At 57.4% G+C, this 23,828-nt stretch overlaps 1 protein-coding gene across 3 annotated transcripts; it reads left to right on the top strand.

Annotated features, from left to right (window-relative positions):
• Nucleotides 1–1,425: 1,425 nt before the first annotated feature.
• MERTK (MER proto-oncogene, tyrosine kinase) lies at nucleotides 1,426–22,264 on the top strand. 3 transcript variants are annotated; one of them, XM_082305635.1, is made up of 19 exons: nucleotides 1,426–1,548; nucleotides 5,167–5,530; nucleotides 5,822–5,922; nucleotides 6,166–6,339; nucleotides 7,999–8,085; nucleotides 8,764–8,879; nucleotides 10,879–11,062; nucleotides 11,360–11,511; nucleotides 14,626–14,776; nucleotides 15,130–15,283; nucleotides 16,691–16,776; nucleotides 16,889–16,984; nucleotides 17,292–17,372; nucleotides 17,687–17,779; nucleotides 17,920–18,038; nucleotides 19,000–19,109; nucleotides 19,304–19,463; nucleotides 19,854–19,990; nucleotides 21,697–22,264. In XM_082305635.1, the coding sequence occupies exons 1-19, from the start codon at nucleotides 1,479–1,481 to the stop codon at nucleotides 22,175–22,177; spliced, it is 2,916 nt and encodes a 971-aa protein (XP_082161761.1). In that variant the 5' UTR covers nucleotides 1,426–1,478; the 3' UTR covers nucleotides 22,178–22,264. The 3 variants fall into 3 exon arrangements, with proteins under 3 accessions (XP_082161761.1, XP_082161762.1, XP_082161760.1); XM_082305636.1 differs by having other exon boundaries at nucleotides 14,623–14,776; nucleotides 15,163–15,283; XM_082305634.1 differs by having other exon boundaries at nucleotides 14,623–14,776.
• Nucleotides 22,265–23,828: the final 1,564 nt, after the last annotated feature.

The raw sequence follows: 23,828 nt of genomic DNA, 5'->3' as shown, positions 1-23,828 counted from the left end.
AAGACAGAGGGACAAATGCCTGTCCCCCGGTCTCCTCCTACTCCCCGAGTGACGTTGGACGCATGGGGAATGCACTCAAAATCTGGAGAAAAAGCAATGCTGCTGGAGCTGCACGGAAGGCGCTGGCTCTTAGGCTCGGCTGCAGATGCTCAGGCTTCTTGCGGCAGCTTTCAGTACATTTTTCTTCTCCCCTTTAATCTGGGCCTCCAGCGACACGCGCCTTTCCTTAGCTGCTGATCGCTTCAAGATGTGCGAAGCTGGTCTGGAGCGAGAGGCGGCGAGGGGGAAATTCAATCCCTGTCACCGGGGCCTGAGAACACGCAGTGAATAAGCAGCTTTGCAAGTCAAAGAAGTCTGGGAGTGATTTATTCTTTTTTCACTGAACTTAAGACTTTTTTTCTTCCCAGTTGGAAAAGATTTCCAACTGGATTCCCTATGTTTCTTTTCTTTCTAACAGCCTGAGAAGCGCGCTGCCCTTCCCAGCTCTCGTTGTAAATTACGCACAAACAGAAACGAGCAGCTTCAACGCAGAGCTGTCCTCTTGCCCCGTCTCTGTTTCCCCGGTGTGCCGATCCTTACCTAGCGCTAGTCGGGCAAAATTTACGTCTCTTTTCCTAACTTCAAGGCTTTGGGAAGACCATAGTGAGTTGCCGGACAAAAAGTTACACTTGTGTCATGGTTTCAGAGAATTTTATGTGCGGAATGGTTGCAGCAGAGAAATACGCCGAGTCGCGTCGAGTCAAACTGGCAGCCGGTTCCCCAAATCCCAGTCCCTTCCCATCTGCGGCGGGGGGAAGCGCTGGTGGCCTCGGTACGGCTGGGTCTCAAACCTCTGCAAGCGCGGCCAGCGCTTGGGACAGGTGCTGAGTACCCAGAAACTCCGTCGTTTCCGTCCCGTGCCATCAGGAGACGTGCTCTGCTTCACTCCTTACATTAAACGGCTCGTGTTGGACATCGCTTTCCCTTGGGTCTTCATCCTTTCCTCACCGTTTTGCCGCTGCCCGCTCCTGTCCCGCTGTTCTGGTCCAGGCCAGGGAGGAGCGGTGCTTTCAGCCCACCCTGCCCTTCCTCGCCCGCAGCCCGGGCTCCTCTCTTGGGTCCCCCAGGCAGCGGCGATGTCCCCCCTCCTCGGCGCGGGGCTCTGCGGGAAGGGGAGGCTGGCAGGAGAGGAGCTGGTCCCCAGAACACCCCAAAATAAACGCCCGGAGATACGTCCCGTCCCCCTGCACACAGAAATCGTCCGTCCGTGTTGCACCGGCAGACCGGCTCTTCGCCTCCGCAGCGCCCATCGCGCCCGGCACCTGACCGGGGCACCTTTGCCACCTGCGGGCCCGGCCAGCGGGGCGGGACCGGAGCCCTGGAGCGCGGGGCCGCCCACGGGAGGCGGGACGGGGCCGGGGCCGGGACGGGACGGGGCCGGGGCGGGGCGGCCGGCGGAGCCGAGCGGGAGCGGAGCGGAGCGGAGCCGGCGGCGGGCGATGGGCGGCGGGCGATGGGCGCTGCTCTGGGCGCTGCTGGCGGCCCTGCGCCCGCCCCGCGGCGGGGCCGGTGAGTCGGCGGGGAGCCCCCGGGGCGGGGAGCCCCGGCTGGGGGGACCGGGGGGTCCGGGGGGGCCGGCGAGGGGCGTTCGTCCCGGCCGCGGGGAGCATTTTACCTGCGGTAGCTGCTTCGTGTCACCCTGCCAGCGGCCGGGGTGTTGCATGGGCACCCCGCTGCCCCCCGCACCCCTCCGCTGCTCGCTGGAGCCCAGCACAGCTGAGAGCCCGGGGGGGAGCTCAGCACAGCTGAGAGCCCGGGGGGGAGCTCAGCAAAGCTGAAACCCGGGGGGCAGCTCAGCAAAGCTGAAACCCGGGGGGCAGCTCAGCACAGCTGAGAGCTCGGGGGGCAGCTCAGCAAAGCTGAAACCCAGGGGGCAGCTCAGCAAAGCTGAAACCCGGGGGGGAGCTCAGCAGGGATTTCGGTGCGGGTCTCTAGCAGCAGCACATCCCCGCCAGCCCCGGAGAGAGCGGGTTTTGCTGTCCCGGGACACAGCTCCGGTCGCGTCGCAGCACTCTGCTGTGTGATGATGTGCCGCTGCTTGCTGGGGACACCGCGACAGGCAGGGACCAAAAGCTGTGGGCAATGAGCGGGTCTGGGATTTATCCCGTTAGCCAGCTGCGTACCGGTGCTGGGAAAAATCACTGGGAAACGCTGCGGTTTGTGGCACAGGGATGCACTTTGCAGCGCCGTCAGTCTGCTGGCTTTTCAGCTCCACGTGCTTAGCTACCTGCAAAAAGAAACGCAAAGAGGCAAAAGTAGGTTTTGGACTTCAAGTTTGCCGTCGTCAGGGCTGCCCGACGTTTGGTCGCAGGCCGTGAGCTGCTGGGGGTTTGTAGCCCGTGCGCAGGGTGCTGGGGGTCCCGCAGTGGGTGTGCAGAGGGGGGCTAGCAGGGGAGGCAGCAACGGGAGGGTTTGCTTTTTGGGCAGGGTGGAGGGAAAAGCCTTGACTCTGTAACAGCGGGAATCTGCAGCGAGGGGAACTCGCTGTGGATTTAGCCAGGAATCCTGGACTGGTTTATAAAAAAGGTGTTTGAACCCTGTGAGCCTCTTTGGAAGTCATTCCCTGGGGGACATTCACTTCGGCCAGCTCCCCGGGGGTGGGGAGGGAGGAACCCCCGCAGGCAGGGGCTCTCCGTGCCCTGTCCGGGTGCGAAGATGCGCTCGGCAAGCGCCTGAGCAGAAAGCTGTTGTCAGCAGGTGAACTACTTCCAGTAATGGGAAATCCAGGGCCGGGGATGCAGGGAGCTCTTTGGCAGACCTGGCTGGTTTCTGACGCCGTCCTTGCTGGGACTGCAGCAGAACGATGAGCTGTTTCAGGCAGTTTTGCTGTGATCCCAGGTGTTTCCAGAGAGCAGCAGCGTGCTTGCAAGTGGATTGATTTCCATGCCAGCTTTTCCCTCGGGCCAAGCTGCGGTAAGCGAGGGGAGCTGCTCCAGTGTGGCAGGCACCCACGCCGGCTTTCAGCTCCTCGGCTCTCACGTGGGCTTGTGGAGCCAGCCTAAGCAAATCCCTCTGGACACAGGTAAGGGGTGTCCTGCCACACAGGGCAAATCCCTTCGAAGATGCTGTGATGATACCCACATCCCAAAGAGCTGGGGATGGAAGGGGTACCCAAGGGCAGCATTAGATATGAGAAATTCCTGTTGTCGCATGAGTCAGAGAGGAAAGTATTTCATTCCTGGGCCAGCAAACACCTCTTTCCACTTAATCAGTATAGAAAATGAGGCTAAGGTCCTCTTCGCTCTTTGTCTTTTAACTTGAAGCAGCCCCGGGGCGAGCTGTGGGTGAGCAGAAATCATCCCGGCCCAGGCGGAGCGCTTGCCAAGGGCCGGGACCGCCGGCACACAGCCGTGTCCTCCCCGGCCAGAGCTGAAAAGCTCCAAAACGCAGCATAAAAGCAGCTGTTTGAGGTTGGATTGTGCCAGGCAGCGAGCGGCTCCAGCCCGGGCATCCTCCGGGAAGAGCAAGGGAGGGAAGGGGATTTGGGGTCGCTCGCTTGTTTGCGTTCGGCAAATCTTGTTGGAGCTGCCTGGCTGTTTGCGAGCTGGTGACCCGGCCCGCGAGTAAATGGCAGTCGGCTGCGTTTTGCAGCAGTCACATGGCCTTTGTTTGTGTTGGGATGGCAAAGCTTAGGAAGCAGGTTGGAAAAGCTTAGGGTCTTTTTTTTTTTTTTTTCTCTCTAAAAGGGAAACCCATTGTTTTGTGTGAGAGCCAGGGAGAGCCTTGCGCTTTTCTCTGCACTGCCAGACCCAGCAGAACTTAAAAACCCTTCTCGGATTTCTGTCTAGAAGTAACATTTCTCGGGGGTTAAAAATAGTGAGCAGTTAGGCAAAGGGCTATATCCAGCCTCAAAATTAGGTTGTGTTTCTTGGCTCTCGGGAAAGCGCACTAGGCTCATGCCCCATTACTCACAATAGTAATGACGTAGCTTTAAAAACTTGTTGTTTGATGTTTGAGGACTAAGACCTGCCTCAAAACAAGCTCAGCTGAACTCTGGTTAAATAAAAAGGTTGTGCTTTCTACCTGCGGTGTTATCTTTTAAATTGTGAATAGGTTTGGGTTTTTTTTTTTTTGGAAAAGGCAAATTAGTTTAGCTGAAATGCCTGTCTGGCATGCCGCCTTTGCTTGCTGAAAGCAGCAGGGGAGATTTACCGCTCCGCTTGGGATTTCTGCATGCCTGGGAAAGCCTCAGGAAGCTCAGAAACGCTCTAGTAAAAGCATCTACTTGTGGTATATTCTCTAGATCTTCTCTCTTCAAAAATACACAGTTTTGTTTGGCGGGAATTGCTTTATATGGAGCTGCTCTTCGTCTTGTTCGTGGCTGGGGTGGGAAGTGCTGGGAGGGAGGGGGAAAACGCTGTTACAGGACTGGGTATGTTAAGTGGTTTGTAGATGGGGACATGAAGCCCTCGGAAAGACCCGGTAAATAGCCTTCCCTTGGGAAAAAACGTCTGGGAAAAGACCCTGGGAGGACAACACTAAACAGTAAGCGGCTCCTCCACCCTGACTGAAGGCATTTCTTCATCTGCCTGCAGCTGGTTTCCTGAGAAAAGCAGCTTGGTGGAGGCACTCAGCTTAGCAAAAGCAGTTGTGGTTGACTCAGAGAGCATCTCCCTCCTTCAGAGCAGCTCACCCTGTCCTGGGAAGGGAGCAGCGTCACCAGCAAAGAGCCTAAAATCAGAGAAGTCCCCGCCGGGGTCTCTTGCTCCACCCCAGCTGAAAGTGCTTGAGATGAGGCCCCCGAAAGGGGTTTACAGAAGTCCCAGATTCCTCCTGCCCAGGGATCCTTTTATATTCCAGTCCCGAGGGTGCGATGCAGCAGAAATAGCTCCTGCCTCTCCCCTGACGAAACAGAAGCGGCTGAGCACTTTCTTTAGCCTGGGCTGCTCCAGTTTGTTTTAAAAAGGGTTTTTTTGGAGGTGCTGCTTGTACATAGTCGGTCTTGGGGCAGCCCCCAGCTCCGTGTTTCCTCCTTGGGGCTCTCATGAGAGGTCTCCTACAGATTTTGAATTTGTCAAGCATCTGGAAATGAACTGCCTTTAATTATTCATGGAAGCGGTGGGGCTTTGCAGGGTTTTGGAAGGGGGCACTTGCTGGCTGGTGGTAAACCGAGGTCCTCTCTTGCAGATGATGCTGGCCAAAATCGAGATCCAAGGCCGTACCTGTTGGCAGAGTCCCACCGCCCCGAGCGAAGCGTGGCCACCGTTGGTCACTGGCCTCACCAGAGCACAGAGCAGTCCCGGGAGGAGCCCTCAGCCAGCTTTCTAGGACAGATTAAGTTTAACCCCACGGTGCGACACATTGTGATTAATGAGCACAAGGATGTCACGTTTAATTGCTCCATCAAAGTACCTCAGCTGCTGCTCAGGCCGGACGCCCCGGGCATTTCCTTGTGGAAGGATGGGAGGGAGCTGCACGTGCTGGACCACATTGCCACCAGCCATTTCGAGATCTCCGATGAGGAGGAGGTGGTGATGACCTCCACCTTCAGGTAACTGGTGCCATCCTTCCTGGAGGGATGCTCTGAGTGTTGGTTCCCAGGGAGAGACGGGAGGCCAGGTGGCTAGCAGGAGCTTGGGACTGGGACTAGGATGGTCAGACGCTCCCTAGCCCCCAAAGCCTGGCTTTGCAAGCCCACCTTCTGCTTGGTGTGTGCTGTGGGGTGGTTGGGACTGATTGCATCCCACCCCCAGGCTGGCAGTATTGCCGTGTCCTGCGGGAGCTGTGTGCAGGGCCAGGCTCCCCGCCAGAGCCCTGACATGGTCTCCGTTCTCTTTGGCAGGATCCGTGCCGCCCAGCGCTCGGATAACGGCTCCTACGTCTGCAAACTCAACATCTCTGGCACGGAGGTGGTGTCAGATCCCATCTCGGTGCAGCTGGAAGGTGAGCTGGAGGAGGGCTAGGGCGGACGTGCCAGAGGTGGGGAGCGTTGTGCCCGGGCTGTGACAGCCCCGGGGACCGGGATCTGGGACCTGCGAGCTGTCCTCCAGAAACGAGGAGTCCTGGATGGGAAGGGGCTTGTTGCTGGAGCTGGGCGCAGCCCCAGGCAGGACAGTTTGGGGTTGTTGATGGGGCTGTGTTTCCAAGCTCTCTGAATCTCTTGCTTCTCTGCTTGTGTCCATGCAGGGCTCCCACACTTCATTCGTCAGCCCGAGAAGCTGAATGTCACCAAGAACACTCCCTTCAACCTCACGTGCCAAGCCGTGGGCCCACCGGAGCCTGTGGAGATCTACTGGTTTCGCAACAATGTCCAAGTCAATGAGAAGCCCCACATCTCCCTGTCGGTCCTGACGGTGCCAGGTGAGCCACACGGCATCCGTGCCACGGCCAGCTGGGACGCCTCCGTGCGGCTACCAGGAAGGGCAGGGTGGGAAGGTGTCCTGTGCCGTCTCGCAGCCTGTCCCCTTGGCCTCGCGCCTCCTGTTAGGCAGGGGCTGTGTTCCCGTGCGCTGACACGAGGCCGTCGCAGCCTGCTTCGTCCTTGTGTGGCACTGTGCACTGCTGACGCTTGGCTGGAAAGCTCCGCACAGATACATCTCCCAGGAGGTTTGGCGTAAAATACAGCCGTCAGATTGTATACAGCGGGACATGGGGGTCCAGCTTTGCAAAAGAGGAACCACAGAGGAACCGATTTGCAAAAATGAGTCCCAGCCTGTTACTGCTCCATCCTCAGCACTGGGAGCACGGCTCTGCCCAGCACCATCCATACTGCTTGTTCAGCAGCCTTGAGGACCACTCTGCCAGGGGCGATCTGGGGGCAGGAACCCCCATCCCGACCCCCTCTGGCTGCTGCCAGAAACTTCTTCCTCGGAAGAGGCGGGACACTAAGCAAGAAGCAGATTTTTCCTCTAGCCTGTGGCCATGCCAACAAGTACACTGCTGCTCCTATGGGCTGCTTGACTGGTGGTCCCCTCTTAACGTCTCTGGAGGACCTTCTGCAGCGTGTCTCCATGCCAGCCTGGTGGAGCACAGGGAGAAAAGTCCTTCGTGTAGCATGAAACCCATCGTGGTTTTGTTGCAGAGGCAAAAGACAGGAGGGATTTCTTGATTTGCTCATAAGGAGAAGGCCCCTAGCTAATAAGCAACCAGACTATAGCTAACCCGTCTTGGCGTCCAAAGGCAGGCTGCAAAAGGCAGTGAAAGCCGGAAGAAGTGACTCATTCCTCTTGGATGTTCTTGCATCCAGCTGGCACATGCTAGGTCGGGTCATTTGAACAGTCCCCCTCCTGGCCCAGGAGCCCGGGTCGCACTGGGAGGCACCGCCACCGGTGTGAGCGAACGCTCGGCATGCCCGGTGCACCGTGGCGAGCCCTTCGCCTTGCAGCAGCAGCGAGCAACGTGCCCAGGAGGGACAGCCCTGCGCTTCCCGTGAAGTCCTGCACACGAGACGAAAATCCCGAGCGCCGTTGCTGCCCGGGGTCATCTCACACAGGCCATGCCAACACCCCAGGGGGAACGAGCAGCCGTCCGCACTCGGGTATTTCCAGTGGCCCCCAAAAGCAGTCGTTCTCCGTTATCAGCTGGGAGATTTGAGCAATCTTCGAAAAGCAATAAGTCATCTGATTCAAGCCGTGGTGGTGGGCTCTTCTGCTTTCTTCCTTTCCCTTTTTGAATGCAAAACAAATGCTTACTCAGGAGGTTGTGCAACGGCACGCCGTAGAAACGTACCGTCCTGCCTGCTGTGCCGTGTCTCGCACTGACGGCACGCTCGTGCTCGCGGCGTGGAAGGTGGGTGAGCTGGATGGCAGGGGTCACCCCTGGGCAGCCAGCACAGAAATGCCGCGAAGGGAAGCGATGAGTGCAAAACAAAAGGTCTTTTGTGCTGCTGGAAAAAAAAATAAAGCAACAGTGCAAGAAAGGAAGCCGCAAGGGTTTTCTGTGAGCAGCAGGTGGAGAATTGGTGTGATATGGGCATTTTGTGCAGGCCCAGTGAACAGGTCCTTGTTTTTCCCCCTGCAGGTCTTAATGAAACGGCGCTGTTCAGCTGCGAGGCTCACAACAGTAAAGGGCTGACCGCGTCCAACCCGGGGCAGGTCAACGTGAAAGGTAAGCGGCAACGCGATGCTTGCTTTACCTGTTGACTACCGGTGTCCAAGCAGGAGCCGTCCTGATCTCCACCCTTCCCAGCAGCCATTCTACATGAGCTGAGGGAGATGTTTTTAGGACTCCCATACTTATTTTTCCTTGGTTTAAACCTATATTTAAAATCAAGCGGGATGCACGTAGTAGCCCGGTGCGGTTCTGTCATGCCAGTATCGCTGCCGTGGGAGGAAGCACCAAAAAGCACATTTGAAAGCAGAACTGTCGGCCCCGGAGCAGGTTTCGGAAGGGCTGTATCACTCTTTTCCTTCCTTCACAACCAGGGTGGTGCTCGCAATTTTCCATAGGAAATGATGGAAATTCTCGACATTCCTGACCAGAGCCACTCCAGCGATGTGAGGAAAGCGTTCCCCAAAATATGTCATTGCCTCTAGGCAGCCCAGAGAGCTCACAAATATAGAACATGGTCAAAACAGTCCTGCAAATGACTTTTTTCTGCTTCCCTGTCCAGTGGTCTGAAGCATCCGTGGTACACTGATGGCGGATACCACTGCAGCTGTAGCCGGGGCAGTACCCGGGGTTCATGCACAGTCGGTTGGAGCCCCGGGAGCTGCCTGGGGGAAGCCAGACGTGCCACTTTTGTGCTTAGGCCTCCGGCTGACTGCCCTTGGCTTTTCCCTGCAGGAATACCATCCGCACCCGCCAGCGTGCATGTCCTCAACCAAACGGCCCACGGTATCGTGATATCCTGGGTGCCGGGCTTTGATGCGTTCTCTGCCTTGAACAGCTGCAGCATCCAGGTAAGCATCCATAATGCCCCTTTGCCCCTGCAATCTCCCCTCGCACGGATGCTCCGAGGCAGGTGGAAATCAGTGGTGTCTGGCATGAACCGCGTGGATTCGACCAGACCGTTGGTTTGGGCAAATTGAGTTGGACTTGCCCAGCGGCGTTGAAAGGGGAAGCTGGCACGCTGTCCCACCCACGCCCTGCTGTCCGGGTGGCTGGGAAGTTTGTGGTGGGATGATGTTGTGGAGGTTTCTCTCGACTCTCCGCTCCTTGCAAGTACTGGGAAGGAGCTGAGGTGTTGCCTGTCTCCTGGACAAGTCAGGGAATGCCGTCTCCATGGGTACAGCCCTGCAAGTATTTTCCACCTGCTCTATCTGTTTGATGTTGCTGGGTTTCACAGTTCGAGCCCACTGCTTGCTCTCTTGTGGATATGGTTTTTATGCTGGCTAATCTGTACTCCGGCTGAGAGAACGCATGGGGAGAGGCGGTGTTCGAAGCCAGGTAAAAGTGAAAGGAGTTTCAGGGAGGAAAGGTACCAGAGCTAAAATTAGCACTGCATCCACTGCTGCCTTCCAGCTGGAGCTTGGGAAGTGGGGTGGAGAGCCAAGGAATTTCCTATGACTTAACGTTCACGGTCTGTCATTAGGAAATAGCCTTTGAAATTGGAAAACAAGACAAGATTTCTGGCAAAAACACAGCTGTGACTAAGCCTTTTTGCTCCTGTCCCCTTTGATAATCCCCTCGGTCGGGTAGCCTGGCCCACCGACCAAGTGACTCATTTCTGAGCACGCTGGTGCTGAAATGGGAAGCTGTTGCTGTCACACCTGCCAAGTTCAAACTGTTTAAGTTTGCAAAAAGCCTGATTTTTTTTTTAAAAATTCGTTAATTTGATGGCCTCTCTCCAGAAGACAAGTTGAGGATCGAGAGGGCTGAGCTGGGCTCGATACTCAGGAGAACAGCCAGTCCCAGAGGCGCTTTCAGGAGCGGCTTGCACGTTCATCTGATCGCTGCTCGCCGACCTCAAAGCATCCAGTGACGGCGTGGGGACCTTCTCAGCTTTATGAGGCTGAAGGCTATTCTCTTTCATTGCGGCTGGAAAATACTGCTGGTGGTGATGCTGAGACCGTCCTGAGCATCCTGGGCTACCCAGGGGGGTACGCTTGTTGCTTAAGCAGCAGGGCAGGTCTCCTGCCACCCCAAAACCACACACAGAGGCTTTTGAGAGGAGTGTATGACTTTCTGCTTGTGGTTGATGCTGAACCACGTCCTGTGGGTTGCCTTCTGAGTTAACTGCCTTGCCTGCGCTGGCATCCCTCGTCCTTGCTCTTCCCTCTTCCCTCCCACCGTCCCGGCCCAGGCCACTCTCGTGGTGCTTCCCACGCAATGAGACACGTTCTGGAGAGCTGCAAGGGCTGTGTGGGCAGCTACACGGGTGCTCAACAGCTAGCCCTTTGGGGAGAGAGCAGTTTCTCTTTCTGTAAAAAGCGTGGCTTGTTTTTAGTACGTTTAATTCATCCACGCTTCTAAATGTAATGATGGAGTCCGACGAGGTCTGTGATTAGTCCCGCAACATCTGATGGCGATAAGTCCTGCGGTCTAACGATGTGTTGCACGAGAAAGGACTTGACTTTGTTTGTTTGGGACTCGCTGCCTGGTAATGTTGTTGGGTGCTTCTTTTGCTCCATGCCACAGGAATGAGAAAATCATCCCTCCCTCCTCCCTCCCGCGGTGATGGCGATTTCACGCATCTCTGCCATGTCCCCACCGCAACTCTTTCTTCTCCGCGTGCGTTGGGGCCCTGGCCCTGGGCCCCGCGAATGTCCTGCCGTCAGCTTTCCGCTCGGCAGAGACGATCCAGCGTGCAGGAACGAGGCCCTGCCAGTGTTGGGGTGGAAGGCAGGGAGGGAGGCAGGGCTCCGGATCCTGTTTACAGATGTAAAATTCCTGCCGCACGTCTCACCCTGCAGGTTGTTGCTGACTAATCCCTGTTTGTGAACTGATTTTTCAATGAAGGTTAAGGAAGCTGTTCCACGAAGCAACGTCTCACTTCTGCTCTTCAACACCTCGGTGCCTCCCCACGTGTATCACATCCAGCAGCTGGGGCCCATGGCGGACTATAATATCCGCGTTTCCTGCAGGAATGAAGTCGGCTGGTCGCCGTTTAGCCCCTGGATAACCGCCAGCACCACTGAGGGAGGTAGGAAATGAATAGCGAAGACTGAGGAGGGTTTCCCTGCCTCGGTCGTGCAGCTGTGCTCTGTGCAGGACTCTGGATGAGGTGCTGGTCATGGCTGCTTACGGGGTGGGACATCTTGGCTCTGTTGGTTGGGGAAAGGAAATTTACCCACGGGCGGTCACCTGGTGGAAAGATTAAAGGCTGTAGGAAATACTGTGTCCTTTCTGGTTGAGCTACAGCTCATTTTCCATCAGCCTACCATGTCCCTGCACCCATCCACCCGGCTCCCCTCACCTTCTTTCTCTTTGATTCCTGCAGCTCCAACCACTCCGCCACTGAACGTCACGATATCATTCAATGAATCCAGCTCCTCCCTGGAGATCCGATGGGTGAAGCCGCCCCTGGGGAGGATCCACGGGGAGCTGCAGGGCTATCACATCTGGTACAGGTGGCGGAACTCCAAGGGGTTGGTAAGTCACCAGGGAAACGGGGAAGAATGGCTAAAGCCTAGAAAAAATCCCGGCAGGCATCAAGCAGGGATGTCCAGTTTGGTCTTGGTGCTTCCATATATTCTTTCTGAGCTTATTTGTCTGCTGTCTTGTGCTTTCATCTGAGCTTTTTTAATACAAGTGGTCTCTCTCTCGCGTGTTTATGTCACTCACGGTAATGCCCTAAGTCAATAATATTGGGAAGAAGCAGTTCTGCTTGAAGGAAACAAAAGGTTTGCTACCACAGCTCCTGTTCTCTAACGTAGGAGTGAGATGCTCTTCCTGGTGTTGGCAGGCTTTGGTATGGCCTTCGGAGTGGCAGTCAAGGCTTGGCAGCACCTCTTGGCGCTTTCAGCAATGGAGTCAATCGCAAGGGGTTTGGGAGAATTTGTTCCTTGGGTTTTGAGTCGTTCCTTACTCGGATGGGATTTATTCTGTGCGTTAACTCATCTGCCAACCCTTGGCACAGAGTTTTATAGCTCAAGGAACGTTTTGGGGCCGGGGGCCTGTCCGTGAGCGTATGAAGTCGTCTGGCACAGCCCTGCTTGCCTTTCCCAGGGTTTGGGAAGTAGCCTTCAGGAATTTGCTAAGGCGAGGTTGGCCTGACCTCTGGGGCAGTCCTGGCTCATCTCAGCTACCGGGCAAAAGAGCATCCCATCCTGGCTCTGCCCACGGTCGGGGAGCCTCTGGATACTTGCGCAGATGTATCCAGCTGTCGCCTCTGCGCTGGGGTTTGCTCTTCCTCTGTCCCAGGCTGAAAGCAGAGAGAGGCGCTGATGGCCTGAACCCGGTGTGGAAAAAATGACTCACCCCCTATTTTTTGTAGGATGCTGCATTTTCTGTTCTCCTTTTGCGCCTCTGAAAAAGAGCATGTATAGATCCAGACCGAATGAAGTCAGGGAAACAATATTATGGTCTTGTGACTAGCATGGAAAAAAAAAATGCTGACATATGTGTCGTCTCTCAAGCGGAAAGCAAAAAGCAGGGCTTGCCCTTTAAGCCCTGGGAGACTATCTTTTCTTGTTGTTGTTGTTTTTTATCAGTTTCCCCAGTCAAATACTTACGGGGTGAAATTTCTGCCTGGGTTCCTGGGAAATATCTGTTCTTATTAACGCTGGCTTTCAGGAGGCTCAAAAAACCCCACTGGTGGGGAGTGAGCTCAGGTGGGAGGTAGCTGTGCAGGACCTTGGCTCTTTGCAGACCGAAAGAAGCGCTTGTGTTTGTTGCTGATTTGTTTCTTCAGCCTCTGGGTTTTATGGAAGGCAAAACCGCCTGTCAGAGCCAGCCAAGGGCAGGGACCAGCACGTCTTTTTATAAGGGCTGTCGTGGAATTAAGAGGCACGGGAACGGCTCGAGCCCGTGCCGTAACCTTTCTGCAGAGCACCGTGGGCTGGTGCGGTGCCCGCTTCTCCCACGCGCCCCGAGGGTCTCCGGAGCCGCTGATGGGCAGAGCCTGAAGCACAAGAGCAACGTGTTCGCTGTCGACCGGAGCTCTGATTTCTCAGAGAGAAAGTCTCTGAGTTTTGGCCCTGGACAGGCTGAATATGAAATGCTCCAAAATAACCATGGGTTTAACAATAAAGGCGGGGGGGTCCTGTATTTCTGTGTCAGCAGGGCCACCTGCAGGCCTCTTCTTCTCCACGACCAGCTCGAAAACTATTTTAAAAACTTCAAAAAAAGTTGTTTTGTTTTATTTTTAAACCAGCAGTTCTTGTTTGAGCCAAGGCTGCCGGAGCTGGGACGTGAAGAAATTCCTCAACTACCGCAACGCTCATAAAAACCCCTTCGCTTTGGCAGTTGTGTCCTGCCAGAACGGCTGTCTGCTTTGCCAGTGTGCTCCTGCTCGCCGCGGTCTGGTTGATAGCAGTTGGGCTCTGTCCTCAGATGACACAGCGGAGCCGCCTGCGATATGAAAGGATCCCGGTGCATTTTTAGGCTGGCGGTAGGGAAAGGGTCTCGTGCGCGTCTCTGCCGTAGGATGCCGTGAATGCGAGGCGGAGGAAAGCAGGAGCGGAGGCAGCAGCGGGTGTCAGCCGCTGCCCGATGGCACAGAGGCGCTGCTGGGGCTGGGGAGTGTTTCACATCCATTTCTGTGGCTTTTTCATGACTCTGAACAGAAACCGGCTCCCTCTGAGCAGCTCCGATTTTCTCCTCTTTGCCGACCGATCCCCCTCAGCTGCTGCTTTTGCTCAGCTGCGTGACATTCAGCCAGGGTACGGAGCCGGGCTCTGCCGGCTGCAGCAGTCTGCCAGATGTTTTGGACGCCAGTGGGCAGCTGTTTTGCAGCTGCACGTCGGCGGAGAGCAGCAGCGGCACTTTCTCAGCTGAAGAAGACCAGGAAATGACAGGGAATTTGCAAGGAAAGACTCACTTGTGTTTTTACTGAGGAAAAAGGTCTGTGCCATGGGGCACGCTGACTCCTGCCATGTTACCAGGCAAGGAAACACGCCCTTAAAACTGGAAATATTATTAGCTTAACACAAAACCACAGTCAGAAAATATCTGCCCTAAGATCTACTTTCTGTGGCCAGGCACTTGAACAATCAAACCAGGAGCGCCGCGGCTGAAAGCGGTCAGAGACGCCCTGCGAAGGAGCGGCGGCGGCGAGCGCCGAGGCTCTGCGGGTGCCGAGGCTGGCGGGGCTGCCCAGCACGAGCCACGGGCATCCCTGGCTGGCAACGAAGAGGGGTGCGAGCCCCCGCTGGCCAAGCCGACCGCAATGAAGGCTGGAGCTCAAAATCCATGTTACCGCCGGTGCATGAAATGCCTTTCCCCCTTCCTTGCGAGATTGCTTTCCTGCCTCTGTTCTGGCTCGGGTCCCGCTGCTGTTGACAAGCAAAGAGCGACGGCAGCACGAGGTTTGAACGGGAAACGCTGCTCAGCCCCTCTCCAGATCCCATCCGGCTCCTGCAGGCAGGGCCATTATCCTCCGTAAATAGCTTGGTGCTGCGTTTCCTCTGGGCTTGTGAAAGCAAAGCAACGTGGAAGTTTGACAAGGGGACAATTCTCAATAAATCTCCCCGTTTCCCTCCTGCTGTAGGGACGGGCCGCTGTCTCCCCCAGCCCAGGCTTTTCTTCCCTTCCTCTCTCCAGCAGAATATCTCCGCTGAAGCCCGGCAGAACGCCAGCGTGGCCGTCCTGCCCGTGGTGGCCACCAACGCCACCTGCTCCGTCCGTGTGGCTGCCGTCACCAAGGGGGGAGTGGGACCTTTCAGCAGCCCGGTGGAGGTCTTCATCCCTGGCAGCGGTAAGGAGATGCCCGGCCCTGCCCGCGAGGGATGGGTGCAGGGGAGGAGGATGGGGAAGCACGCAGGGCGTGCTTTCCTTGCCCGGCCATGGCGATTTGGCATGCCTCCATCCTCCTTCGGACGCTTGCCCCGTCGGCCAGGCTATCGGCCAAGAATCTGAGATCTTCAGCGTGCTTTGGTAGCCAGGAGAGGCTTGCTCTCCATGTGCAACCTCGGTCCTCATGCCCTCTTCTCCCGTGTAACCCTTTGGGCTTTACTGGGTTTGGTTTCAGCCCCTGGGAAATCCTCCCCCAGCCCCTGGGTGCTGCAGGCTGACTCCTTCACCGGCTCCATTAATGGGGTATTTTCTTAGGATTAATAACCTCAGCCCCCTCTTCGACCTCAGCCTCCGGGAACGCGGACTCCTTTATCGTAGCCCTGGGCTTTATCTGCGGGACAATTGCCGTCGGGCTGATCCTCTGCTTGTCTGTGGTCATCCACAAAAGATGTGTGGAAACAAAATACGGGTAAGCCGAAGGGAAAACAGCGTGCAGAGGTGCCCCGAGCCGGGCAGGTCGCAGGGGCGTGGGGCACGGGCAGGCAGGGCGGGGGGCCAGCAGCCCACGCTGGGCGCGGGGACAAGACTTTTGCCTCCAGTGCTGATGTCATCCCCGCAAATGGCATTTTTTTATGCCCGTGGTGAGGGACTGAGTGTATTTTTACTGCAGTGACGGTACTTCCCCTCCCTTCCTTAGCCCAGCAGTTCACCTTTCGCTCCCTATTCCTATTTTTAAAGGGAAGTAAACTTGTGCAACTGGGTATGGGAGGGTGGCCTTGGCGTTCTGACACAGGGGTGATAGAGCAGAGATGTATAATGTCCTGTGGCCTAGAGAAACCCCTCCTGCCTCCTCACACGCCAAATATATCTTGCTCCAATGGGTAAGCGTGGCAGCAGCCCCACCGGGCAGAGAGACTGCCGCTGGGCTGCCTAAGTGCTGTTTTAATGATGTGGGCAAAGGGCTGTTTTCTGCTACAGTAAGCCAAGGCTACTCACTCACCCTTGTGACTTTCTAAGTGGCATTTAACGGCCCCATGCTACTGGTTTTGTTAAACAGTTGTGGTGCTAGCAGCTCTTATAAGCGCTGTCACTTGGGTGTCCACTGCCAAACTGGAAATGTGATATAATTAACTCCTTTGGAAGAGCATCATTTCGGTAAGGGAATTTATTGAACTGGTGAAGGAATCCCACCTACTCGCATCTCCCGTGGCATCCCCCCCATCCCGGTTTGGAAACTGGTAGTATGTAAGGATCCCTTTCCTAACTGGGGTAGGGTTGATGCTCTTCCCTTGCGATGCAAGCTCCCTGGGAGCTCTTCAGCATCCGCTGTGGTTTTGTTTCCCGGAGCTGGACCTTTGCACGGCCCCGTACCAGAGGGGTGGCACGGCATCTCCCAGCAGCGTGCCCATCACCACCGTTTTGGGGCTATGGTGTGAAGCTCCCTTTAGTTTCTTTTTGGCTAACGGCTGGGGTTTGCTTGTGCTAACAGCGAGCATTCACAGGCTGGAGTTGTGCAGCAGGCAGGAGAAGGGATGGCGTTAGCAGGTGGTAGATCTGGGCACCATATTCTGACCGGTACAGACTGCTCGCTGAGTAGGAAATGAGTATCCCATTTCCTCCCCAAAAAACCCTTTGTGACTCACTCCTTGACAGATCAGCCTTGTTTATCAAGTGGCTGTTTTGCTCAGACGTTGTAAGCAACGGCATTGATCCAGTAAGAAGGAAATGAAAAAGATGAGCACGAATGTGCCTGTTTCCTGCTTTACTGCCGATAGCCCTGGTAGCGCTGTGGTCGCCCGCCCCTGCAGCGGCGGTTCCTTCACCGGAGGAGAAGCAGCCGCACGTGGCCCAGCAGGGTCTGTTTCTGTCCCGCCAGGAACGCTTTCAGCAGGAACGACTTGGAGCTGGCAGTGAACTACACGGCCAAGAAGTCCTACTGCCGGAGAGCCATTGAACTTACGCGTAAGTATATATTTTTTTTTTATCCCTCTGCAAGGAGGTTGACGGGGATATGGCAGCAGAGAGATGTCTGCAGGTTGGAGGTGACCTGAGCGTCTCTTCCCCTCTCCTGCAGTGGGCAGCCTGGGTGTCAGCAGCGAGCTCCAGCAGAAGCTGCAGGACGTTGTCGTGGACAGAAACGCCCTCAGCCTGGGGAAGGTCCTGGGAGAGGGTGAGTGCGGGGGCTGGAGAGCTGGGGACGGACATACGGGGCAGGGGCTGCCTCTGGTACCTGCATCGTCCCCCAGCTCCAGGCCCAGGGGATGTGGGGGAGATGGTGGGTCAAGATGACCAAGTGCCAGGACCCCTGCATCCATCTCCTCCTTCTGCCACTGATGACACACAAGCCTCCCCCCCGTAGACTTTTGGGGACGAGGTGTCCATCTTAGAGCATTTCACATCTTCAAGGACATAGTGGTGTCCTGAAAGGTGGTGCTTCGGGCTGCGGATAAAGCGCTTGCTTCTTTCCCGTGGTGCAGGGGAGTTTGGGTCAGTGATGGAGGGGCATCTCAGCCAGCCCGAAGGCACCCCGCAGAAGGTGGCTGTGAAGACCATGAAGCGTAAGTCATCACCCCGGCCTCGCAGAACCTGACGTTGTTTGTCCCAGCGGGTGCCAGCGCTGCTGTACCCATCTCCGGCGGTGCTCTCTCTGCATCCTGGCACCGTTTTGCGGGGATGCTGGCCACTCTGCCGCGGCTCCTGCTGCCAGTCGGGAAGGGCACTCATATCAGCCAGCCAAGGATAGCAGAGACATCCCGGTGGTCCTTTCCCCCTGACCCGCGCAGGAGCTGTGCTGTGAAGGGAGATGGCAGCAGTGATTTGGGGTGTTAAAGCCTTGGGGTTTTAAACCTCCTCCTCTTTCTCTGCTTCCCAGTGGATAACTTTTCCCAAAGGGAGATAGAAGAGTTCCTCAGTGAAGCAGCGTGCATGAAGGACTTCGACCATCCCAATGTCATCAGGCTCCTAGGTATGGGCTGTCACTGCCCGCCCTCCGGCTGGGATTTGGGCTGGGGAGCCAGGCTGAGGAGCGCTTGGGTCCCACGCAGGTGTCTGCGAGCGTGGTGCCTTTGCCCATGGGGCTCTGCAACCCCTGTCTGTGTTTTCCAGGCGTGTGCATCGAGCTGAGCTCCCAGCAGGTCCCCAAGCCCATGGTGATTCTCCCGTTCATGAAATACGGCGACCTGCACAGCTTTCTGCTTCGCTCGCGGCTGGAGATGGCTCCCCAGGTAACGAGTGCGGGGAGCAGAGGGCCCTGTGTCTGCCAGGAGCAAGGTGGGACCGTGCCTCTTTTGGGGACAAACCTGCCTTTGTTTTTTCAAGAACATCAAGAGGACTCGGTTGTAGTCCTGCTTCCTGCCTTTGTCAGGTGGCAGCGGTGGGATCCAGCTCCACAAAAGCCTGTGGGATTCTCGCTTTCCCTTCTCCAGGCTGAACAAGCCCAGTTATTTCAGCTTCTCCTTGTACAGCATCTCCTCCAGCCTCATCTTAGTGGTCTCCTCTGGGCTTGCTCCAACATGTCTTTCTCCTACTGAGGAGCCCGAAATGGGACGCAGCACCCAGATGTGGCCTCACCAGTGCCAAATTAAGGGGGAAAAATAGTTTCTCTTGACCTGCTGGCTGCTCTCTTGCAGCCTGCTACAAGGTTGGCCTTTGTTGGCGCAAAGGCGCGCTGCTGAACCGCGGTCGGCTCGCTCTGCACCAGTGGCCTTTTCTGCAGAGCTGCTTTCTAGCCAAAAATATGCGATCCAAAGGCAGCCAGTGGGAAGGGCCGCAAGGAAGCAATGTCTAGCTGCAGGCTGCGCTCCAGAGACGTGGAAGGAGGAGGCGGCATGGGAGGGGTACCCACTGCGACAGCAGCCCACAGTGAGATGTGGCTTGCCGGGATGGGCTCTTCTGGCCAGCGGCACAGCCTGGCAGCCAGTGCTTGGGGTTGTTTCTGAAACAACTGTCCCTGCATCTGCAGCTCCTGCAGGCTTGTGATTCGATAAATCTTACAATCCGGGGGCGTTAGCCCAACGGGGATGAGAGAGGCCACAGCGGCTGCTGCTTTGGGCTCCTGGTGCTCTCCAGGGCCAGTGAGACCACTAGGATGTCAGCCAGCAGCCCTGGACAGGGAAGCCTTTCAGATCAAACCAAACGTGCTTCCCAAAGGGCTCGCACTGTCTAACCCACACCTTCCCTTCCCAGTTTGTGCCCCTGCAGACGCTGGTGAAGTTCATGGTCGATATCGCCCTGGGGATGGAGTATCTGAGCAGTCGGCAATTTCTCCACAGGGATTTGGCGGCTCGAAACTGCATGTGAGTTTGTTTTCCTCTGCTTCGTCCTGGATAGATGAACACCAGTGGAAGCCCTGTGGTTTTACAGCACAACTTGGCTTCCTTCAATGAAACCTCCCTCAGTCTCCAGGCAAAAGAGCTCAGCCTCCGGTTTCTGCTTCAGAATTTGGCACGTCCAACTTCTCTATCTTGTCATCCCTGTTTCCGCCTGACAGGTTACGGGACGACATGACGGTGTGCGTGGCAGACTTCGGTTTGTCGAAGAAGATTTACAGTGGCGATTACTACCGTCAGGGCCGAATAGCAAAAATGCCGGTGAAGTGGATTGCCATCGAGTCCCTGGCTGACCGCATCTACACCACCAAGAGCGATGTGGTAGGTCCACGTGGCTGGGCAGCCGGGCGGCAGGAGGCGAGAGCAGGGGACCGCTCCGCGGGTTGAGTCGTCCACCCTTGCCGCGCTTGGTTACGGCTGTTCTCGTACCCTGGAACCGCAGAGCCAGAGGAGCGGGAGGCCGTCAGTAACGGGACGCACTGACCTTTTGCTGCCTGCCCAGCATCCTGGCATAGGTTTGTTGAGTGGGCCGCTCGCCTCCTCTGTGGCATTGCTTATTATTTCCAATTTTGGGGAGGGCAGGACTGGAGCGACAACTTTAGCATTGTGCGAGGGCCCAGTGGACGCTGGGCAGTGACCTTTCCCCATGAAAAGACTCATTCATTCCTCCTGGAAGTGTCCTTTCAGCGTGCTTTCCCTTTGTCCTCGCAGTGGGCATTTGGCGTTACCATGTGGGAGATAGCGACCCGCGGGATGACGCCCTACCCAGGAGTGCAGAACCACGAGATCTACGAGTACCTCTTCCATGGGCAGCGCCTGAAGAAGCCCGAGGACTGCTTGGATGAGCTGTGAGTATCGTAACCCCGCTCCTGGGCTGTAGCGTGGCCCCGTCGCTCCCTGTCTGCCTGCGGATAACCTGCGCACCGCTTGCCCTTAGCCGAGGCGGTTTCTGTGGGGTGCTGCTCTTTGTGCTTTGTGGCGCTCAGTCACTGATGTCCTTTCTCTAAGGACACAACAACTACTTGCGCTGTGGATTTGCGGCTTAGCCCTAAATTTGGCCGAAAGCCTGCAAAGCTGTGCATCACAGCGCAATCAAAGACCGTTCCGGCGTGCCCGTGCTCCCACCTGCTGCAAACCTGCCTCTCCAAGTGCAGTAAGATGGGTCCGTACCGGAGAGGGTCCGTACCTTCCACCTCCCCCCCTCCATTTCTCCCACAGCCCCCAGAAACAACACTTATTAAAGACTAGATTTAAAAAAAACCAAAAAGGCAAGGATTTAACGTTTTCTGCCTTGTGGGGCTGACAGGCAGGGAGCTTACAAGAATGCACATGCAGGTTAGCTCTCAGAGGAAAGCTGGCCAGAATAACGGGGTGGGTCAAATTTTAAATGAAAGTGTCACATAAACTTCAAACCCTTTAATATTTGCATAATCTCCCGAGTTTTGACGTGCCTGATAAAAGCCAAATCCCAGAGCAGCATGTTACCCAGGGAGGAAAAAGCATCTCCTAAACTCCAGGCAAACGGGTGCTCGGAAATCCCAGCCACTGTCCCAGGAGGAAGCGCTGCGTCGGCAGGGCTGGCACGGAGGGCCCGGGAGCCGGGCTGTTGGCAGCCGGCGGCCTGGGGAGGGTGGCAAGTGCCCAGGTCACCTTGCTGGCCCTGCGGGGACAGGAGCAGTGCCCTCTGCAGTTTGTGGCGGAGGAATCAGGCTTTTTAGTCTTTTATTTATTTTTTAAGATAGTACGGTTTAGCCCGAAGGTCTTGGTGATGCTCTGGTCTCTGGTGATGCTCTTCTCTGCCCCACAAAAGTCCCTCTAGTTATTCAGGGCCCTTCAGTGCCTAAAATCTATGAATCTGGAAAGGGAAAATGTGGAAACCTCAAAACTTTGCATTTCTGAGCAGCTCAGCGAGGGTTTTTCTCCCAAGTTTTCTTCCTAAGTTTTTCTCCAGTGCCGTTACAGCTGAAAATGTTTAACCTCCCCATGGCCAAGAGCTGCAAATACAAAAATGGTTAAACTAGCGAAGCTGCTCGGAGTCACCCAACGGTTCCTACACGGCCTGTCTCCCACGCCTGGCCCTGAAGGAAGCGGCAAAGGAACCTTTGATCGGATCCAGCCTGCCAGAGGGCCGAGGAGCCGGTGCGTGCCCGGCAGCGAGGTGCTTGCAGGGAGGCACTGGGAGTTTCCAGCGTGCCCTGACACCCAGCCTGGGAACCCGCACCTGCGGGAAGGACGGGAGAAGGACCCGGAGTCCCAGGAGCAGAACTGGGATGTTCCCGGGGGACCGATCCCAGGACTGCAGCTGGCTGCCTCTGCCCGACCCTCGGGAAGCGCCAGGCGCTGGAAGAGACTTCTAACAGCAGCTTGGGCTGATAAATCCCTGCCGTTGGGCAAACAGCCTAAGCAGAGGGAGTTGGTTTGGCTTCGTTTTCATGCAAAGCAGCTCAGGGCTTGCCCCGTTTGGAGAGAAGCAGGGAATGAGCCCCCGTACCTCCTGTAGCCCAGCATGTGGTAGCATCTGCCGTGGTAACCACGCTCCTCTCCCCATTTCCAGGTATGAAATAATGTCTGCGTGCTGGAGAACCGACCCCGCCGCCCGCCCGACGTTCTCAGAGCTAAAGGTCCATCTGGAGAAGCTGCTGGAAAACCTGCCCACCGTCAGGGGAGCCGGAGACGTCATCTACATCAACACCAGCCTGCCCGAGGAGAGCCCGGACTCTACCCAGGATTCGGGCTTCCCCCAAGCGGACTCTGATTTGGACCCCGGGGACGTTGCCGAGCCCTGCTCCCCCGGAGCGGAGGCGGCACTGGTGGCTGTGGATGTCCACCACAACGAACGATGGGGGACGAGGTACGTCCTGGAGGAGCAGCTCGGCGGCCCCACGGAGGAGGCCTACGTCCCGCTGCTGCCCGAGGAGGCGGCCGGCAAGGGCTCGGCGTGGACCCAGGCCAGCACCTTGCCCGCCGGCGGCTCGCTCGCGCCAGGGCTGGCACACGCCGATAGCTGCGTGGAGGACTCCGGAGTGCTGCTGTGAAAGCGGGAGCCTGCGCAGAGCAGGGCGTAAATGGGCTCAGAAAAGGACAGAGAGGGTATATTTTAATAAAGTTGTCTGTTTCCTTTCTTCCCGCATGATTTCCATGGCTGAGCCTGGCTCTTCCCGGGGGCTCTTTCCTGGGCTGAAGCCATGGGTTTGTAATTAAATGCTGTAACTAGTTTTTCTGCACTGGGAAGCTTTGGTATTTGAGCTCCCCACGGCTCACAGGTAAGGGGCAGCCCCTGACCCCCCGAGGGTACCAGAGCATGGCCGGGGGGACGGTGCCGAGGTGTGGGGGCACACGGTGGGCACCGGCGAGCTCCCCTCTGCCAACCCGCCTGGGCTTGGCTTCCCGCTGTCCCGGCTGCACCGGCACCCAGCAGCGAGGGTGCAGCCAGCCTCGCGTGGGCTTTTTTTTCCCCTTTTTCACTGTTTGTTGTGGCTTTTGTGATGGGCAGCCCCTGCTACACAGCCCGCTGAGGGATTTTGTGCTGTGAGGCATCTCCATTGAAAACTGCAAGCGGAGCCCAAACAGGAACAGCGGGTGCTTCAAAATCCCCTTCTCCCAGACAGCAGGTTTCCGTCTGTCCCGGCCGAGCGCCAAGAAAACCATCGGTCCTGTTGCAGTGATGGGGAAACAGGAGCCTGTACGGGGGTCCCGGGAGGGATGGAGCCCCTCTGTGCTGGCTGGGCCCTTCCCAGCTGCCCCTTCTCCGTTTGGGGCGATTTCTGCTCTTTCCATAGCAGGGGTGGCCCTACAGCAACCGGTCACCCTGCCGTGCCCAGCAGATGGAGCAGGGACCCTGCTCTGCGCCCGGCTGCCTCTCGCCTCTGCTGCGGGGGTGCAGGGGCTGGTGAGGGGTGCAGGGGCTGGGGAAGGGGGTGCAGGGGATAAGGGAGGGGTGCAGGGGCTGGGGACAGGGGTGCAGGGGATAAGGGAGGGGTGCAGGGTCTGGGGATGGGGTGCAGGGGCTGAGGAAGGGGGTGCTGGGCTGGTGAAGGGGGTGCAGGAGCTGGGAAGGGGTGCAGGGGCCTGGGGAAGGGGGTGCAGGGGCTGAGGAAGGGGTGCATGGGCTGGGGAAGGGGGTGCAGGGGATAAGGGAGGGGTGCATGGGCTGGGGAAGGGGTGCCGGGCTGGGGAAGGGGGTGCAGGGGATTAGGGAGGGGTGCCGGGCTGGGGAAGGGGTGCCGGGGCTGGTGGAGGGGTGCGGGCTGGGGAGGGAGGTCCCGGCGCGGCCGGAGCTGGGGGCCGGCGGGGGGCTCCTGCCCGGCGCTGCCTCGCCCCGGCAGCGGCAGAAAGAGCTTTTCTGCCAAAAACGCAGCCCCAGGCGCGGCGGGGGGCGCTGAGCGCCGGCCCTGCGGGCTCCGTGCGGGCTCGGTGCGGGCTCGGTGCGGGGCGCGGACCCGGGCGGCCCGGGGGCGAGGTGCCCGCAGCATCCCCCGGGCGAAGGCCGGCCCCGGGGCTGGGGGGAGCCGCGGCTCCCCGGGGCGGGGAAGCGCCGTGTCCCGCTCCACGGGGGAGCGTGGCCACGCGTGGGGCGGGGGCGGCGCGGGAGGGAGAGCTCGCCCGCAGCCGGGGCGGGGAGAGGCGGCCGCCGGCGCCCGGCAGAGCCCTTCCTCGGCGGACGAGAGCCGCGGCGGCCGCCGGACC

Source organism: Platalea leucorodia, assembly GCF_965183815.1.
Source record: "Platalea leucorodia genome assembly, chromosome: 3".
Classification (NCBI taxonomy): domain Eukaryota; kingdom Metazoa; phylum Chordata; class Aves; order Pelecaniformes; family Threskiornithidae; genus Platalea; species Platalea leucorodia.
Note: the sequence above shows the minus strand (reverse complement) of the source record. Positions and strands in the feature narration are given on the sequence as shown.